This window comes from Anolis sagrei, chromosome 1 (genome assembly GCF_037176765.1).
Source record: "Anolis sagrei isolate rAnoSag1 chromosome 1, rAnoSag1.mat, whole genome shotgun sequence".
NCBI classification, from domain to species: domain Eukaryota; kingdom Metazoa; phylum Chordata; class Lepidosauria; order Squamata; family Dactyloidae; genus Anolis; species Anolis sagrei.
Window position 1 is genome coordinate 261,377,614 of NC_090021.1, and position 20,996 is coordinate 261,398,609.

The 20,996-nt window shown below is 37.3% G+C and overlaps 1 protein-coding gene across 4 annotated transcripts in view; it reads right to left on the reverse strand.

Annotated features, from left to right (window-relative positions):
* Positions 1 to 20,996, reverse strand: part of ANO3 (anoctamin 3) — a 345,000-nt gene that overhangs the window by 55,316 nt on the left and 268,688 nt on the right. For all 4 annotated transcript variants that reach the window (XM_067462700.1, XM_067462699.1, XM_060765901.2 and 1 more), the window contains 6 exons: positions 16,061 to 16,192; positions 14,403 to 14,509; positions 10,975 to 11,030; positions 6,771 to 6,892; positions 6,080 to 6,214; positions 1,757 to 1,853 (listed from right to left, as the gene is read on the reverse strand). In XM_067462700.1, the coding sequence (XP_067318801.1) occupies positions 1,757 to 1,853; positions 6,080 to 6,214; positions 6,771 to 6,892; positions 10,975 to 11,030; positions 14,403 to 14,509; positions 16,061 to 16,192 (649 nt within the window). The remainder of the gene's footprint in view (positions 1 to 1,756; positions 1,854 to 6,079; positions 6,215 to 6,770; positions 6,893 to 10,974; positions 11,031 to 14,402; positions 14,510 to 16,060; positions 16,193 to 20,996) is intronic.

Below are 20,996 nucleotides of genomic sequence, written 5' to 3' on the forward strand. Positions count from 1 at the left end.
GTGCATTGGATTTCAGATTCCACCCATCCCCAGACACTATTTCTGAATATCTGTATTTGTATATATGTATATAACAAGGAATCTTGGGGATGTGACCCAAATCTAAGCATGACATTTATTTATGATTCATATACACCTTACACACATAGGCTGAAGGTCATTTTATTCAATATTTTTAAATGTAATTTTATAAATGAAACAAAGTTTGTGTACAATGTATTATCAGAGAGCAACTGTGTTACAGCCATACATGTAGGCAATTTTGGAATATTTCAGATTTCCAGATAAGGGATACTCAATATGCACTACATTCAACACTACAATATAGGCTCTGTTAAAGATGTGACATCTATGTTTATTTCACTTGGTTCAAAATATCAAGTAACCTGCTATGTTTAAGGAAATAAGTGACTGTAATTTTTACCAGAATGAGATATAAGAAACTCAAAACTGGAATACAAGAAGCAGATCCTCCAGAACTTCTTCAATGAGCAGTGATCAAAGAACTCCTGGCGAGGCACAAAGAGAGTTCCTGACATGTCACTGGGTAGTATGTTTTACAAAGGTAGAAAGTGAGATTGGCAACAAATATCTCCTTGGAAATTCTGCCATTTCTTTTTTACTTGTCAGAAATAGGAACATCTGCAGAGCACATGTTTACAGTTGGAGCCTCTTTCTCTAGAGGTTTTTAAGCAGAGGGTGGATGGCCATCTGTGATGTCTTCCAACTCTATTATTCTAAGACTTCATTCAATAGCTATATGTCACAGACATGCTGGGCATGGTCAGTAGAAAATGTCTATCTGTGAAATAAATATATATATACATATTTTATATAGTGGATCTTGTGTGTATGTGTTTGTGTCACACAAGAATAATAATAGTGTATTTAGATGTTCTGAAAGAATGAACAGTCATTAACTATGGCATGAGGATATCAGCTCAGCATATGTATTCCATGAATTCTATAAACAGTGGATATGAGGTACAAATTTGATCTCTGACTTTGGTTTTCTTACAATACTATATAGTGATTGGGAATATACGTGTTTTTATGTGAAAATCTGATGAAAACAGAAAGATTTCTATGCTTTTCTTTCAAAAAATCCAAAACAGATGAGGTGTGATATTTTTATATGACATTTTAATCAATTTATTTTAAGACTAGATAATCAGGATTAGTTACTTAAATGTGATACAAGATAAGTTCCAATTTTTTTTTGTGAAGAACTGAAACATATGCTGGGATTGCTATTAGCTATATTTTGGGATGTATGCATATCCTAGTGGTTGCAAAAAGTGGGGTGCTCAAGCATTTGGGTTACATTCTCAAAAAGTCTTGAAATGATTCCAAGTCATGATTGACTATCTGTTCCTTTTAACATATGCTTCCTCCTTTAAAGTTTTTTTCATGGCTTTTCAGGGATGATGTATTACAATGTTGAGTGGGCAGAGAAGGAAGTTGGCTATTCTTAGGGCTGGCATTTCCTCATAAACACACACTCTGTTATCACCTATGGTTTTGCCAAGTTATTGCATGATTTTGGTTTTAGTTTTAGATTCTACCACAATTGACCTTTTCACCATTGGAAACCAACATTGTTCTTTGTGAAGAGGTGAACATGAAGAGTGACCAGTTTTCTGTTTGTTACCAAAAATTTCACCAAGCACTCATGCATTAGGAAAGCTATTTTCTGATATCATTTGCAACTGACCTTTAAACCAATGAGTTTCTAACAGTGAGGACTAAAAACTACCTTTGCATAGATGCAGCTTTCATTGAGCTTTTGCAGTGTGCAATTTTTCTCACACATTGGACACATGACAGTTTCATTTGCCTCACAGATCTCTTTGCTGCAACAGGAAATCAAGAATCAAATGGTTATTCAAAGGCATTGCAATGTTTTTGACATTCATAAGTACAGAAAACATAGGGTGCACATTGCATCTTTGTGTTATTGTCTTGTACCTTACTTGAGGAAATAGAAAATTTAATGTACTGTAGGCAGAAATGGAACATGAAGTGCATGATTTCAGTGTCAGTGGAATTTTTATCCTACATAACTTCTCTGAACCTCAATAAGACACCATCCCGAGAGAAGTAGGTAAGCATAATACTATATTATAGCAGTTCAAGACTTGTGTATCCTGCATAACTGGGCAAGACAAATAGGTTGACACATGGATTATGAAGCTGTAAAGTTTATCATTGTTTACATTCTTTTATTCATTTGGAAGATTTCTATTCCACATTGTCACCCAGTGATGTGGCTACAAATACAGTGAAGAGTTAGCTTTGGGAAACAATGTAGCTATAAGTCAGAGATGAAGAGATATGTCAACCATATTCACATAAAATAAAATATAGAAAGGGCAAAAATCTTTGCAAATAGCAATTATTTTAATGATGGAAAACTGGTGGATTCCCTCTGTAAATTAGTGACACAAAGGTGAGAAACAAACGATAGGAGAATTTACAGGAATACTTGGGAGTAAAGTAAATAATGAAATGTCATAGAACATCTTAATTTCCCATCATTCTATCTATTCCAGACACAATTATACTTAGTATTGTCTATTTCAAATCTAACTAGTCAGGACTTTTGAATTGAGGAGGAACAAGTCCCTCCTTTAGCATTTGTAGCTCTGCTGAGCAGGACTTAATATTGAAATCCCTATTCCTAGCTAAGGAACACCAGTAGCTTTAGAAAGCTTCCTCTGCGTCTAAGGATAGTAGGCCAGTGTTCAGAATGGAGACGACTCATGGGATTAGGAGACTGTCTGCTCTGGTGGGACACATTTCCTATTGCTGTATTCTAGAACTATGTTTAGCTAAATCTGAAATGGCTGCTTAGAATCCACTATACACACACACTGTCTCTCTCACACACAAAAACACATATCCTATGTTGATACACACACACACACAAATCTCAGACTGAAATTCAGAACTGCTGAGGTGATGTTTGGCTGTAAGTATTAACTGTAACTGAAATATCTGGCCAACATTTAACAGTGGGTTGTATTATGCAATTTAAAAAAAATATGAAATTGAACACAAACCACTAGAGGGAAGACTCCCTTTACTTAAATGGCAGTCAGTTATGTAACTCTAAAAACTGAATTACATTGCTTGCACAAATTTTATATTTTTTTTTTTTTGCCCAAGCAGCATTAATCACTGAGAACAGAAAATTTCAAAGTATTGCCAGAATGTAGTATAGTCAGCAAACTAAGATGCTAGCTATATATATATAAAGGACGATGCTTGTAGACACATCTCCTGCAAAACAAAAATCTGTCATCAGGGTTGTATAAATTGACTTAACAGCCTGTTCCACATATCTGCTTTAAAAGAAAGTTGCACTCTATCCAAGCCCAGATACTTTATAGTTCAAATCTGTGATGTAGGAATGCAAAGGTTTCTTCTTCTTCTTGTAAGCATGAATAAAGCATTTCAGAACTATTCCTCCCACTGGAAAATTGTTTCAAAATTGCTTTTAAACTTTGTTAGATTTTAGCTATTCTTGTAAGCCACTCCGAGCCCCAGGGGAGTGGCGGCATATAAGTTTAAATAATAAATAAATAAATAAATAAATAAATAAATAAATAAAAATGATATGTGCGTTGTGCATTTTTCAATTATTTTTCAAATTTCAAGTTTTTACATCATTATGCAAAAAAGCACAAAAGCACTTTTTCTGCAAAAATATTTCTCATTCTAAAACAATTTTTAATGTAATTCCTTTTTTGGTGAAAAATCCCCAAATAACAAAAGTGCCACATTGGTAGGACATTCTTTCATCAGAGTATTTTTTTTTACTTTCCATGTCTTGATTTAAATAAGTGTTTCTTGATAAGCTAAGCTCTGCTATTGTGAGGTCTGAATCAAATTCAGTGCACAATAATTACAGAAATAGTATGTTTTGTTGACAAATATATGATCCTATGGTCCATTCCCTCTCCACATTTCCTAGTTGTGAGAGTTAGCGGCTTCAGAAACATTTAGATTATCATTTGGTGGCTTTCTATTGACCACATGAAATTAATAACCAACTCTGGAAGGAATGGCTAGTTTGTCAAATTGACATGATGTCTTCTTGCATAATGAGCAGCCAGAATGATTATTGTATTTTTTGACACTAGGGTTGATGAGAGCTAAAATAACATAATAAATGTACTCTGCAGATGGACAATAAATTTAGCAGTGCAAAGACTAAAAAAAAATTATTAAAGCATTATAAATAATGAACACCTATTTTTGAAATAGGTGTTTTCATAATCAAAAGATATTTTTATATGTTTACACAGGACACAGTATAGTGATTCTGGAAACATAGAATGTAAAGTCATTTAAACATTTGCTTATCTATATATTCATTTTGAATTTTGCTTCATTTTAGAAGTAATTTTTTAATTTAATTTTATTTAAGTATACATACATTTGCAAGTGTTTGTTGCATACAGTGCAATACTTTCTATCTATTAATGTTCCATAATAATTTATCTGATAATATATTTCCGTTAAGGGGTCACAGTCTACTATCTAAATAATACACATATTTTTAAATGAAATATACAGTATAGTCTTGTTCTTATCAGTAAAAGTTTAGTACAAGAAAATGATGATTTCATCTACAATTAAAGCAGAATGAAAGACACATAAGCCGTGACCAACTTTTTCATCTATTTTGCACTGAATTGTGAACTCCATATTAAAATAAACATGAAATAGTTTGGATCTGTGGGCATCTCCCACCTTCCAATATTTTTTGCTTTTGGTCCCTGATTATTGTGACAGAGTTGTCCTTGTGGATTTTCCTTGAAGCAATACTGGATAAGATTAGTTGAAAGAGGTTGAAGAGTCAGTGGTTAATAGGTACTTATAGAGTTACAGGGGAGCCAGTGTGGTATGATATTTTGGGAGTTAGACTGATTCTTGATTGAGTCATAAAGTCTCAGCCTCAGAAAACTCTGATAGGTTCACCTTAGGGTAACTACCTCAGAAATGACCTGAATGCACACAAAAATAAAAGTGGTTGGTTTTACATGCACCACTTTTCCACAGGTCAACCCAGAATGCTGAATGCCAGATTGCCCCTGGGATGGTTTAGGCCACCACCATCCCCCCAGCTACTGTGGAGACAGGAGGGAATGCTGACTGTTCCGCAGTGCTGAAATTGGCCATTCTTATTCTCCTCTCCCATTCTCTTTGTTATGGTGGCCAGCAGGCATGACATGAGTTATGACAGTTTCTTGATGCAGTGACATTGGCCAAGGTGCCAGAGAAACAGTAGTAAGGGAGAGAGAAGAAATCACCAATTCCTTTTCCTCCTCCCTTCTCCCTTTGCCTTGTTACTCTGGCCATCATAATTCCAGGTGATGAGCAACTGGCACAATCCATGTTGATCTTGCTGGCTACCACGACAATGAGAACAGGAGAGGAACACAGGATGGCTGTGTATATACAGTTGAAGCCAGTTCCATCTTGTAATCTTCCCAACTATTTACATGGACACAAAGTTGTGATTTGCTCTGGATTCTGGAGAAGAATTCAGAGTAATCCATTACTTTGGTCAACTCTGATCAAGGCTGAGTTAAGCAGCTTTGGTCCTCTCTAATTCAGATCAATTCCAGGTGCCATTTAGCTCTCACAAATTTTAATTACAAGCTTTGTGCTTGTAATTGGAAACAGCTATGAACCTGAAATGATTTCTAAAATGTTAGTTGTTTTCCAATGGAATATCAGTTATGTGTTGAGGCTTGTTCGGGAAGGATGGGAATAGATTGAGGCGGGACCTTATACTACCTGTTGAAGCTGTCACTTTAAGAAATAAAATAAAATAAGACGTAAGATGAGTGACTCAAAAATATCCTGCTAGCTAAAAGAAAAAGGAGTCTAGTAGACATATTAGAATTAGATTAAATTTCTTTGGCTAACTTATTTTAATTCTATATCAAAAAGGTTTAAGATAGATTTCATCATTTTATTTTATAGGGTTTAACAACAGTTCTATAACATAGTATGTGATGTCTTTCTTTTTTTTTAAAAAAACCCTAGGGTATTGTTTACTGCTTACCTTACTTGGCTAGAATCCATGGTAAATAAACCATAAAGGAAAACAAACAACCCCACAAGAGCAGCAGGTATAAGCATCCCAGTATACCATCCCAACCAGGCGAAATAAAGACCGATTTTCTCTCCAAAATATCTCCTGCATTTAAAAGGGGGTAGGAGAGTAAAGATGGGGGAGAAAAGATACATGTTGCTAATTAATTGAAACACATTTTCAAGCCAAATCATGGCCATAGAACATTAAGCAAAAAAATAAATAAAAATAAATCACATACTCTTAAGGTTAATGTCCTGTTTGTTTCGAAATAGTTTGGGCAAGTCCATTTAAGCTAATTCAATCAAATAATTACAGTGCTATTGATTACATTTGAGAGAACTGTGCTGACATGAAAAATAGGAGTTCCACTGAATCTAGCAGCCAAGCCAGCAAGGTGAACTCTAGGTTATATAAATCATGACATGTTGTTAAATCTAATTTCACAATTAAGGCTTATCTCACCAGATGCCTCACCTGAAACAAAAGCTGACAAATGGATGGAAGAGGAACAAAGAGGAACACAGAAATGGGGAATGCAAACTGTGGTTGGTTTGGTCATTTGTAGGACAATCAGTTTATAAACCACAAAACCATAGTTGATATATACTGGGGATATGTTTGATATGAAAAATGTGGAATGTGGCCATTGTCGACGTACCTAATCAAATCCAGAGGCTGATATTTGTACCACATTCCCCATCGTGCCCACCGTTCATATAACAGATGCCGATGATTTTGTGCTCCATGAGTCTTGATGGGATGTCTGCTCTTGTGACTCCCCTGGAGAACACAAAGAAAAGATAAGAGTTGTAGCCTCGCAAATAATTTTTTTGAAAACAAATATCAGAAATGTAGTTAGTTACCGATTTTATGTCCAACAATTTTCATGTGTATAGCTGAACAATGCTGACAAATTGCAGTCTCGCGCTTACTGTTAAAGTTGATCTAGTCATAAACCTCTCCATAAAATGAAAACATTCCTTTGGAACAAAAACAGTGTGAGCCATCCAAAAGTGCTTTGTCTTGAGTATGGAACTGAAGTACTTTCCAGCTGGGAAACTCTGTTAATTATTAATGTGAATTAACATAGTACTTCTATATATAAAGTGCACTGCAATCTTTACTTTAACTTCACAATAACTCCCAATAAAAATTTCGAGAAACAGACATCCACTGTATATACTCATGTATAAGTCGACCTCATGTACAAGTCAAGGACAGGTTTTGAAGCCAAAATTATGTAATTTGATATAAGTTATGTATAAGTCGAGAGTCATTTCACAGAGAAGAGAACCTACTTATTTATTTATTTACAGTATTTATATTCTGCCCTTCTCACCCTGCAGGGGACTCAGGGCAGATTACAGTGTACACATATATGGCAAACATTCAATGCCAATTTTGACATACAACATATACAGACATACACAGAGGCTATTTAACTTGTTATGGCCACCAGGGGAGCTGTCGCTTTCATCATTCATCTGCAACACTGATGAAGTACTTCTGCATTCCCCGCATGCTTTTTTGCTGGAGTGCTTTGCTGGAGTCTTTTTTATGGCCTCATAAATTAGTTAATTTAGCCTCCCCACACTTTAAGGTGGTACCTAATTTTCCTGCTTGACAGATGCAACTGTCTTTCAGGTTGCATCTGTCGACAACAGGCTACACAATTGGTTGGAAACAACAGGCTACACAAAAAGGTCGACAACAGGCTACACAATTGGTTGGAAACCCACTCCAACCCAGGCAGGCTTCGAACTCATGACCTTTTGGTCAGAGTGATCTTAACTTAGTTCCATGTTTGCCTCAGAGGGCTTGCCACTCCTGGTTGCTGCTGTTATTTTCTATCCCAGATGAATCTAAAAGAAGCCCCCTCTACTTTCTTGGTGCTTCTTTGAAGGGAAATAGCAAAGAGCTACTGCTGCCATTTCTCTACCCAAGCATGTGGCAACTCATTATTTGAAACACTGGTTCAGTGATTGCTTTTAGATTCTGTTTAAAGGAATAAAAGCCCTTATTTTTCTAAAAGTCTTCATTCACTGATTGGCTTGATGAGTGTTGTTAAGTGCAGGATTAATAAGGAGCTAGCAAAGTATTGTTGGCCCCTTTTCTTATCCACTTGTGCCTAATTTGTAGGTGTCATGTTTGTGTTTAGTTCCCAGAAGGAACCTTCTGAATCTCAACCTATTCATCATTTATGGTTAATTATGTGGAATTTACATGATGTGCTATGTGTCTTTTGATGACGCAGTTTGAGAAATGTGCAGGATAGGGTTTGGGCACTAAGTGTCAAAAAGAGATCAAAAGTGAGTAGGGAAGAAATTAATCTAGGGCTGGCATTCTGATCTGACTTTATGACCAGTATGTACTCTGCAATGTCCAATACATACCAAGGGAACTAGGCTGGGGTTGCTGTTTTCTCATACTGACTTTTTACCTGATATTAGGTATCAGTTTTGGATTGTCACCTCTAAGGGGTACAGCTGGTGTAAAGGTTGCACTCTATGTTCTATAAAAATAGACTGTTTATTTATGGTTATTTTGGTGATTAGAAGAGGACAGCTGAGACATTATTCCTTTATACAAGAACTAGGAAGTATCAATATTTAAATAACATAGTTACTATAAATGATTTCTTTTGTGTGTGGTTTTGTCATACAATGAAAGCACAGGGAATGAGAATGAATTTACGTTATAGCTATAATGAGGAATTGTTTCAAGTTACTTTTAAGGATTTTAGTGAAGTGGCAAACCCAGCATCAGTCCAAACATGGAAGGTACTATTTCAGATACTGATCCTAAAAGTCCAGACTCACATCCAGGGAAGCCATATTTGCTGCATCACATGGTCCTCCTCAGCAAATCACAGGCTGGACTACCTTTCCATTGTCCTGGACTTCAAGTCCCAGAATTCCCTGTTTTTTATCCTGCAAGTTGTCTCCTCTCAGTAGAAGAGAAAGAAAATTAAAAACTTTTTTAAAAATCAGTGGACAACTGGAACTTCCTTGAAGAATGATACTCTGCCCATATTCCATAATTGTGGGCAATTTTTTAAAAAAACAATGCCTCTTTTGGTTTTTTAAAAATGTTATTGGTAAAAACATTTAAAAATTTCAAAAAAAAAAATCAATGGATTAGTGAAACATCACAAACCTTGGCAGACTTACAGCCATAAATGTATTCTACAAGTCTGTAAAGTTTCATCCTAATGGCCCTAAAAATGGTGGAGAAATGAGCCTCTAAAGTTTCCACTATTTTTTTAAAAAAATCTCTCTCTTCTGCTGAGAGGAGAAGACAACTTGCAGGACAAAAAACAGGAAATTCTGAGACTTGAAGTACAGGATAATAGAGACGAAAACCAGCCTGTGATTGGCTGATGTAGACATATGATGCAGCAAATGGCTATGCTGAGTCCTGATCAGTCTGATGCAAAGATAACACTGCTTCAACTATGGGAAAAATCCTAAAAATCAAAGGATGACCAAATCTTTCTGAAACTTCCCTGGAATTATGCCTTACATGCTCTGTCATTGTGGGTGAATTAAAAAAAATTATTTAAAAAAATAAAATGTTACTTGTAAAAAATTTAAAAATACCCAAAAATCGATGGATGAGCAAAACATTCTGAAACTTGGTAAGCTTACAGCCGTACATGTGTCCTAAAACTGTGCCAAATTTCATCATGATAGCAAAAAAGAAAAAAAAGAAAAAAGATGAATAAATGAGCCTCTAAATTTTCCCCATTGGTGCCAATGGACCAAAACTTACCAAAATGGAACTCAGGGTTCTGAATAACAAATCCAAATGGCTCCCCTAATAATCCCTGTTAATCTCAGAATGGGGGCACTCAAAATTCAAAACAAAAACAGAATGGACTTTTGCCGTTTCACACACCCTTAAAATGTATGCTATTCTCTTATCAATCCTGGATGTTCTTTAATTAATTAAAAAAACAGTGAAAGCATAACAGCCAAATCTACAAGAAGGTTATTTTCTCATTGTTTCAATAAATAAAAAGTAAAATGAGTAGCTCTAATAGAATACTTCTCAAAATTATCAACTCATCAGATGGGGGAAGAATCAACAGCATGCTCCATTTTGCCACTCTTTTAAGCATGGAGTCCCACTGGCTTCCCATTACACAAGATACAATTACTTGGGGGGGGTGTACTTAAAGGGGTATCAAAAAGGAGTATGTCACTGTGGTGGCCACATAGGAAGCTTCCCAGGTTCCATCAGGAAGAATGGGGGGAAGATGGATGGTCAGTGCTTCACCGTGTGGGATGGCCAACTGGGTGAGTCAGACTATGTGGGGTGATGGGGACACAAGTCCCAAATTCTTATATTTACTACACAGCACAAATAAAGCTTGTTTGTTTTCCTTAAGCCCTCCTTTTTTAAAAAAAACATGCACACAATAATAATATAGCTAACTGTAATCTGTGTGGTGCCTTTTATATTATAATATAATATATATTTGACCTGTTGGAAAATGCAAATATTTCAGATGCAGTGTATAGGATCCCAGTAGTTTAACCTATCAGGTAGACTCTAATGACCCTATAATAGAAACAGATAGGTCTCAGCTTGCATGGCATTGAAATATAAAAACACACATGAAATAAACACGTAACTTCTTACTGAGGAGCATGTATCACATGAGACTGCAGGTCATACAGTGAAAGACATCTAATGTAGTGAAAAGTCATATGATACATACTGTGAAAGTCTGAGGTAAGAGCCATCAGAGAAGACTTACAAATGGAAAGAGCTAATTTAAGCTTTATATTTAGACTATAGGAGATGAAAGCAAATTTAGAATGGACATACCATACTTAAAGTACTACTACTTAAACTACCTCATGAGGTGGAAATGCAGCTTCATATGTTCCATTGTTGAGTAATCTGGTAATGCCTAAGTAGAAAAAAGGCAGACATTGTGTAACTTAGAAATAATATTCCATTATGTTCACAAGCACTATCTTTTTCCTATATACAAAATAATTTTCCATGAAAGATTCCAAAAAGAACAACATTGTTAAACTGAACTGTATTCTTCAGAAGAAATGTATTATTTATCATTGGACATCTTGTAAAGATGATGTAATGTACACATTTGACAGAGCTTTCCACAATGAACAAATTGCCTGTTAGCCATTCGGATTACTATTGGTTATCGTCGTAAACCCGGGACCGAAGACTGGAGACCTCGGTACACTCCTTCTATACCTGGGACGTCGTCCTCTTCCACCGAGCGCGCAGCTTCGGGAGGGACGCACATGGAGCGGTGAGGGAGGAAGGGGACACCCGCCTAGCCAGCCAGATCAGCCGAATCAACCCTGGCGATCAATGGGGTGACAGATGTCGCAGCCAGATCGCCCTCACATCCTACTATTGGTTATCCAGAGCTTTGAAGTCAGTAAACAAATGGTACAGTAATCTATACTTTATGGCTTTACCCATATTAGAAAATGATCAGTAGAATAGCAAGTAGCTTTTAGGGCTCATATGACCTAACTCATTTGACTAGCATGGGAACATTTCACTCTGTGCCGTGGCCATTTGCAACAAATTTCTAAGAGTATATATTACTGCATATAGAAATTATCCAAAACAATGGGCCAAAAGGAATGCCAATATCTTTTAAGGCATGGGAATGGCTCCTTACAATTGCTGCAGGGACAACTGAACTCTCAGTTCCCAGCTGAAGATAGCAGTAGGTAAAAGAGATTTACTGGACCCTCCAATAGGCTGCTCTATTCAATGGCAGAAACAGCTCAGAAGACAAGAGCTCATCAAATATTCCTGCTTCTGGACTATAAGAACTTCTGCCTGAAGCCTTACCAGCTGTGTCTGCTATGTAGAAGAGGCCAGAAACCAGAGGAGTTCCATCCAACTCTTCTACTGCCTGACTGGTTTTCTTGTGAGTAAACTGCAGATCCAGGCCCATTCCATCTGAGTGTGTCTATGGAACGCACTACCAAGTGAAATCAAGGCAACTCCCTCTCTCCTTTAGAAAAAAACCTCAAATCTTGGCTTTGGGACCAAGCATTCAGGCAGCTGACCAAGCAGCAACTGTAATGACTTATGAGAACTGTCAATGAATAGACCTTGGACTGGAACTCTGGATTATGATTTGAATTTGGGGGCTTAGGCTTGGTTGTGTTTAACATTTTAATGGTTAACATTTTAATGTATTTTTTATAATCTTGTTGTTTTATTTAATGTAAAACTGTCTGTACTGCGATTGTTTGTTTGTTGGTATCTAATGGTTGCCAGTTGTAAGCTGCCTTGAGTTCCTCCTCGGAGGTTGAGAAGGATGAGATACAAATGTTTGAAATAAATAATAAATAAATCTGGGTGTGATTCAGCAATCTCCGAGGAGGGAGCAGTATAAAACCGAGTCCGCAGGGCCTGGAAGGACTTCTTTTATGTTACTACATGTGGCATATTGTTTGTGGTAAAAATAGCTCATTGGGTGGATACTGATCACTCTGGAACTGCTACACCAGCTACCAGTGGGAGAGCCAGTTGAAGGAGTAGGTAGTAGTGCGAAGGCTACCCAGAATCATCTAGCAGGCTGTCCCCTGGTGGGAATAGGGTGCTACTGAGCTATCTAAATATTTGACCTGCTCAACTTGGAATACACCCACTGACTGTGTGTTAAGTGTTGTTGTATTGATATAATCTGTATTTTGTGTTTTCATGTTTTGTATTTGGTTGTCTCTTTGACCCTGTATTGTTTGTATTTAATTCAGGACAGGGAGAGATATGGTGATGGCAGGGTCACATGCCCATATAGAGAAAGTTGTTTAATACCAAGTTCAACTTCCAGTCATCCTGCCAGTCTGGTGAACTTGGAGTGAGCCAGTCCATCCACTAAACCTCATCTTGCTCTTATGTAATGCCAGGTCAGTGAAAAATAAGATACATATAATTTATGATCTCCTCAAAGATAAGGGAGCTGACCTACGATGCTTCACAGAAATTTGGTTAGGAGATGATAGCAGTCCAACCTGGGTTCAGGCCCTCCTAGCTGGGTATGGCATCAGTGCACAAGTGAGGGAAAGAGAGCTGTTCAGAGTAGTGACTCTGAACTCAGGTACCCTCTTCTCTGAACCTGTTATTATAACCTTCAGTAGCTCACTGTGATGCTTTTAACAACCATTTAGCAGATAAAATCTTCCGCATAACAGCTGACTTAGATGAAATCATGGGAGCAGAGGCCAACAATGAGGTGTCCAGCAACTCTATGAGTGGAATTACACTGGATCAGTTTCTATTGATGAGTACTGTTAATGTGGACAAGATGCTGGGGCCAGTAAGCAGGACAAGCTGCTTTCTTGATCCCTGTCCCTCTTGGCTGGTCATCCAGGGAGGCGATGCAATTCGATCTCAAATACAGCAAATTATTAATGCATCTCTCAGGGAGGGGAATTTTCCATCCTGTTTAAAAGTAGCAGTAGTTAGACTGCTGCTGAAAAAGCCCTCTCTGGATCTTAAAGGAGAGACAGCTCATGAATGCAAAAATGAGCTTTTTCTATTGGTTATAAAGCCTGGAGCATTTCATTCTGCAATTTCTTGGGGGTGAGGGTAGCACTTAAAATTAAAGCTGCAGAAATTTCTGAACGGAATTTTGGAGCTGCCTTTTTAGAAATTTCTGCAGCTTTCAAGGACAAGTGTAATGATGGTATAAAGAACTGTCTCCTTTTTTCTTACTGATACCTATTTACCAGAAAATTGTGTTACACTATTGGGATAGCTTTTATGCCCCTAGAAACACCACAATAATATATTGCCAAAATATTCTAAAAACACAGATGCAGAACCAACATAGATGAGACAAGGGCAATTCAATCTCTTGCCCTCTTCCACCTGCTGAGTTAACTGTGTTAACCGGTTTTGTTTAGATCAGTTACCAGCAACTGATGTAACCTTAGGATACAAGAAAGTAATGGGCGAGTACAGAGAAACTGGGGGTGTTGAAAAACAATTGAAAAATTGGACAATACAGGATTAATCAATACTGTTCCTGCCAAATTAGGATAGCTGAAGAGAATGGTATTCCAGATATGATTTCACTATGCTGTTATGTAAGAGCAGTATGATGATGGTAGTTTCAGATCAAGACCCAATATAATGAATAAGAGTCCTCCCATTTCATTCCCCTGCCTTTGCTATAAAAAACTTGGAGAGTTTCTGGAAAAAAATACTTGTTTTACTACACGCATGTAGGAAGGTAAGCACAAAAACACACAGTTTAACTCCCATTTTAATGAATGTTTACCCATTTTTGATTTTCCGTCTTCATACTTGGTTCTTTGCAGCATATGGTGTACTATCCTACTTCTGGTGGAGTTGCTGAAGAAGCTGTCTTTGTTGTTTATTGTAAAACTGTTAAAAAGATAGCTGTTGTTAACTAATTTTCAAAGCAGCTGTCACTGTAACAGCAAACAATGCATTTCACAATGAATTCATGTTTTCCATACTTCTAGCATAAGGCTTGACAACTTTATATATTTGGTGACACAGTTTATAACCCTCTCAATTTAATTTGACAAAATTAAAATAAAAACAAATTGAATCCAATATAACATGTTATAAAATTGCAAAGTATTTTAAAAGAGAGAACATAGGCAACAGCAGAAAAAAATATCCAAAATCTGTAAAAGGAGGATATGGTCTCTGTTGCCTCCTCGGCTGTTTCCCTGTATATGCCTTGCTTTAAGAGGTTCATTCTCGGTGTGAGGTATTGCTGGTCATGGAAACAAACCATCTTTGCTATTGCATTACAGGCAGTTTAAGAAAAGTGTTTCCTACAAATCATTGTGTCCATCCCACAATGCCTCACACTGAGAAACCATCAGATCAGGACATTAAACTAACTAATCCCCACTCCCACCACCCTAACTACCCCTCCCAAGCAGGTTTTGGAATATTAAGGATTGCAGGAACAAATAAGAATTGTGAAAATTGCACCCCCATTCACTGATATATGCCAAGCTTTCCAGACTAAGTAGAATAATCTTAATAGATCTGATATGTCATGTAACCAGGTAAACTTCTAAAATCCCATCTTCTACAAAAGCATGAGAGGTGAAGAAGTTCTTTCCAGTTTCACTCAGACAACCATACAGTTCTATCACCAGGGGGGCTCAAGTTAGAAACTAACCTTTGGTGTCCTTTTCACACTACCCAACTATTGCACTATGGTTCCCTGCTATGGAATCTTGAGATTTGGAAACTAGAAATCCTAGAATTTCACAAAATGCATCCATGGCAGTTACAATGTATCAAACTTGTGAGTTATAAAGTAATATTTTAGCTGGTTCTGAGCCAATGGGCTAGCAGGAATGAGCATTAAAAGCATATTCATTTGGTTTACCATTTGCTCTAACAAAATTCACTTGTGTTGTCAAATGCTTTCATGGCTGGAATCACTGGGTTGCTGTGAGTTTTCTGGACAGCATGGCCATGTTCCAGAAGCCATAACCCAAAATTCAACTGACTGCAATTGCAGCAATGTATTTTTATATGAACCTGTAGTTCGCATATGTAAAATTATGCCTTTATGAAAAACATCCAAAAATATTATTTTGGTTTAAGGGAGATATTGAATTTATCCCCTATAATTTCAGGGTAATTTAGGAGTCTTTCAAAAGCTTTCATAGTAGTATGACTATCCTTGGAGAGCTGCAGTATTATTCTTGGAAGAGTAAATCAAATCTCCTGAGTGGAATTATGTGGGTGAAGGTCTTTGTCTAGAAAATATTTGTTGAATATAGACTCTATTTCTAGATGACATAATTTTTAGAATATGATTTCCATTCAGTTTTGACACCAGCCATCTGTTAATGAGGATTGTTGTTATGTCACCCGCTGGAGGAAAATGAAATATTAATGTGGGTGTCTTATTCATATGAATAATTTTAAACCACCACTTACTGATGTATGCGTGCACGACTGAAGGGTGCTGTGTAGCAATCTGTTTCTTCCAAATCAGGAAGTGCTTCTTTGTCAAGTTTCATAGGATTTCTGGGCAACCAGCTCTTCAATTCCCTCATATTCCTTTGCAAACTGAAAAAAACCCCCAAGAAATATGTTGTTTTATTGTTTCTTTCATTATGTATTTGATGTACTGGAACAAATATTGAAAGGGCAAGATGAGAATGGAGTAGTTGTATCCTCTACAATGTTCTCAATTTCAGAATGGTGAAAATAATTACAAAACCAAGGGTAAAACCATTAACTGTCTAATGTTTTTTTTTTTTAAAAAAAATGAAAAAATAAGTTCCATTGAATATTTGCTCCCGGCCAAATGACTGTAGGATTGTCAACCAATTATCAATTCCACCAGGGCTTTAAGTTGAAAAGGAGAAAAACCTGAAGGATTGATATTATGTCTGGAGTGAAGAACACAAGATCTAAAGCAGAGATGTGGAATGACCAGATGATGCATCATCCCCCACTGTTGTTATAATTGGCCATGCTAGGACTCGTGCAAATTGCAATTCTGCAACATTTCCCCAGGACTGCCCTCAAAAATGTACATATCAACTTTGTGTTGCTATTGTGGAAGTATTATTTGTTGGGGCATTGAAATGTATCATTTGTTTCGGATATTAAAATGTATGACTTGTTTTGGGGATTGAAACAACCCATGCCAACCTATATTAAGAAACATTAAGTGGGTCATACAGGAAAACCTTGATTTGTAATCAGAATATCAACCATCCACCGGAGCCCCCGGTGGTGCAGTGGGTTAAACCCCTGTGCCCGCAGGACTGAAGACCGACAGGTCACAGGTTCGAATCCGGGGAGAGGCGCATGAGCTCCCTCTATCAGCTCCAGCTCCTCATGCGGGGACATGAGAGAAGCCTCCCACAAGGATAAAAACATCAAAATCATCCAGGCATCTCCTGGGCAACGTCCTTGCAGACGGCCAATTCTCTCACACCAGGAGTCACTCCTGACACGACAAAAAAAAACAAAAAAACAAAAACAAAAACAAAAAATCCATCCACACATGCCGATTTCCAGGATTCTCCATTTAATTTCCTTCTCCATAGTTTCTCATCACTTTTCACAGTCAGTCAGGCAGCTCCTATAAAGTGGATTCAACTTTGTTGCTCTCCAATGGGTGAAAGGTCACTGGCAAATATGTCAACTGGGAAACATTGTGATGCCAAGCGAGTGTGTATGTGGGTTGAGAGTTGACACTGCCCCACCTCCACACACACTTTGGACATCACTTTAACCAAACTATCTCCTCTAGTGCAGTGTTAGCTTTGCCAGTTTTTCAGAGCAGAATAAGAACCCCCTCCGATTTGTCTGTGTTTTTTATGACTGCCCCACACATTTTAACAATTGGCTTAAGTTGGACCCTTAAGTGGGTGGTCATCTAGCAGGTAGCTGGGGGAGAAAATAAGAATACAGTAAACAACATGCCACCCTGTTGATGACAAGGAATGCTCTGGAAATTCTTTCTTAGTCCCTGATACCTAAAAGACACTCTTCTTGAGGCTGGCCTGGGCGCTTTGCCCTCACTTTAAATCCTGTGCCTTGGGTGTGGTTCTTTGGCTGCCTTCCAACAGATGACTGGAAGGGGAACAGCTCCATTTTTGGCTTGCACTTATGTCTCAGATGATTTTTCCATGGAAATGCTGAAGTGAAAATCAGCTGATCTTGTTCCTTTCCAGGTTTAAAATATGTTAAATCAAGTAGCCCTCATTCAACTCATGTTTTGTTATTCCATTATTGATCAGCAAGGAAACTGGGAATCGTGCTTCAATTTTCCTTGATAGGTAAAGGACCTGCCTAGACTTAAAATCTCTCTGTCTTATCTTCCCTTTCTAGAAGAGAAGTATCTTTGACTTCAGAAGATGAAATGTAATCACTGTAAGCAATTCTCAGGCACCTTCAAGACATCTGCAAGTTTGCTTTCACAAAGCTTAGCAACATTTGGAGAGTTTTATCAAAACAGCCCACTTTCTTTCAAACAGAGTTGAGAAATGCTTTAGGTATGAGTGTGCCATTTTAGGGCCCTCAAGCCAAACTTCTGGGGTTTACCAGATGGTTACATCCCTCTTCTTACAATTTAGTTGTTTGATGATTTTCCAACTTCTGTAAGTAAACTTAAATTCCAAGAAAAAAAATCCCAGTGCAACATGAATACTTGGCCTTTACCCATCTTTAACTCAAGCAGGTGTAGACACAAAAATGCAACTGGGAAGATTCCAGGTCATCCCAGAGCCATTTTTTGGTGTGTGTGAAAGAACTAAAGTGAAAGGTCTGGTTCTTTACCAGATGGAATGATGTTTGTATTTCAGTCCTAGAGAACATTTATTGCTATTTATTTGGCATATGGTAAATGGGAATAGTGCTGTGAAGAGAAACTGAACTTTCTTCTAGGACATTCAGCAACAGGGATGGTTTGGGGTTTTTGCTTTGCTTTTTTGTCACCTAAATTAGTATTTAATTAAATAGGAAAAGGGAAAAAATGATATTTTTTTTGTTTTCTTTCTGATTTGATACAGTTTGTATGTACTTGGTAAAAATTGTCTGTTTGGGCTTTTTACATGATCTGTTGACTTATTCAACATTTTTATTTTATATCCTAGCTGTTGTATTCTCCAAAGGGTTGTAATAATTACTCACAGCCAAGTATAATTGCCTTCCAAGTGTAGGGTCTTGGCAGTGGGTCCATAGGTGACTGTAGAGACCTATTCTTAATCCTCATGTTCTTTCGCAGTGAGGACATTGATTTCCAGATGGAAGGTGGTCCCAATAAAAATTGGCTTTCCTCTTGACACATTTCTCCCTTTCACCCTCCATTCATGCTTCTTCGAATTTCACAATACTGTTGTAACAGCTAACATCCAGTTAGAATGCTCAAGGGTCAGGGCATCCCAGTTATTGGTGTCTATGCAACGGTTTTTAAGGTTAGCTTCAAGCCCATCTTTAAATCTCTTTTGCTGTCAATCAACATTTCATTTTCTGTTCTTAAGGTGAGAGTATAGTAACTGCTTTGGAAAACAGTGATCGGGAATTCGGACAACATGGCCAATCCAGTGAAGATGATGGCAAAGGATCATCACTTCAATACAGGTGGTCTTTGCTTCTTTCATAATGCTGACATTTGTCCACCTGTTTTCCCAAGAGATTTTCAGGATTTTTTCAGAGGCAATGCTGATGGAATTGTTCCAGAAGTTGAGATTGACATTTGTAGATGGTCCATGTTTTGCAGGCGTATAACAGGGATGGGAGGACAATAACTTTATAAACAAGCATCTTGGCATCTCTATGAATGTCCCAATCCTCAAATGCTCACTGCTTCATCTGAAAAAATGGTGCAATCACAGAGCTCAGGTGGTGCTACATTTTGGTGTTGATGTTGACTTTTGTGGAGAGATGGCTGCCAAGGTAGCGGAAATAGTCAACATTTTCTAATGTTAGATCATTAAGCTGTATTTTTGGCATTGCAGAGGGATTGGTTGACGCTTGCTGATAGGGCATTTTGGTTTTCTTGATGTTCAGGGAGTGGCCAAGCTTTTTGTATGCTTCTGCAAAAAGTGTGGCTTGTAGGTCTTCTGAATTAGCACAGGCTACATTATCATCAGCATATTGGAGTACAATAACAGATGTTATTGTGACCTTTTGGCTTTCAGTCTGCTGAGGTTAAATAACTTGCCATCTGTCTGACAGATGATTTTTTTGCCGGTGGAAAGCTTCCCATCAACAAGGTGCAATATCATTGCAACGAAGATGGAAAATAAGGCTGGGGCAATAACACATCCCTCTTTAACACCTGATTCCACCTTAAATGGGTCACTTTGGGACTCATTGCTGTCCAAGACTGTTGCCATCATGTCATCATGGAGGAGCTGCAGGATGTTCACAAATTTGTCAGGGCATCCAATTTTTAGGAGGATGGTCCAGAGAGCATTGTGATTCACTGTGTAATGCTTCCCATTGGGTTTAGCTGCTAGGAGTAAGAGCTTACAGCAAAATAGACTTAAAATTTGTGGTTGATTCCTTTTCTTTTGGCTCATCAGTTAAATTAAATGTCTGTTCCCTCCAACAAATAATCTGAAACTGAATTCAGCTATGAGGATAAAAGGTGCACCTAACCCTTGCTTTAAAACAAAATACAAGAAGAGGTGTTCACTTATCAGCTACAAGAGCACAGGACGAAGAACATCAAAAATCCTACGGCTTGCAGAAAAAGATTCTCTTCAGTCTTTCTTTTTCAGGTAACAGTGAAAATGAATAGCATTGCAAAGGGAACAGTGCATCAAATTAACATCTAGACAATGGAACCTATTTTTCATAAAGGTTAATAGACAAATAATAGAAATTTAAAATTTTTAGAAAATAAAATCAGAATATTGCAATCAAAATCCTTTTTAGCTTCTATCTATTCATCTTTTTTCCTATCACTGTGAGACATTTGCATTTTCCCTGACAGTTCAGTAGTATAAAGTAAAGCTTATTAGGCAAAATCTGTAGTCAAAAATACAATCTGCATATATACATATAATACTTTCCAAAATAATGATGTTAATATTTTAGCAATTACACGCAGATGAGTGCAAATGGACAAAGAATGTGAAATGAATGCAGAATGGTGATGGACTAAATAGGTTTCTGATTCAGTTACAGCAAATTTTGCATATATTACTCAAATGGTTATCACTGTGGTCGAATACCAAATCAATCAGTTTTAAGTTACCTGTATTTTTAAAATCAAAGAGAACATTTTAAAAAGTGTCTAACAGAGTTTGGGAAAAAATACATTTTAGGGCACAAATCCAAGAATCACCTAGCCAGTATGAGATTCTTTGGTATACATTTTTAAAAGCACTTTTGGCTTCTTTTCTTG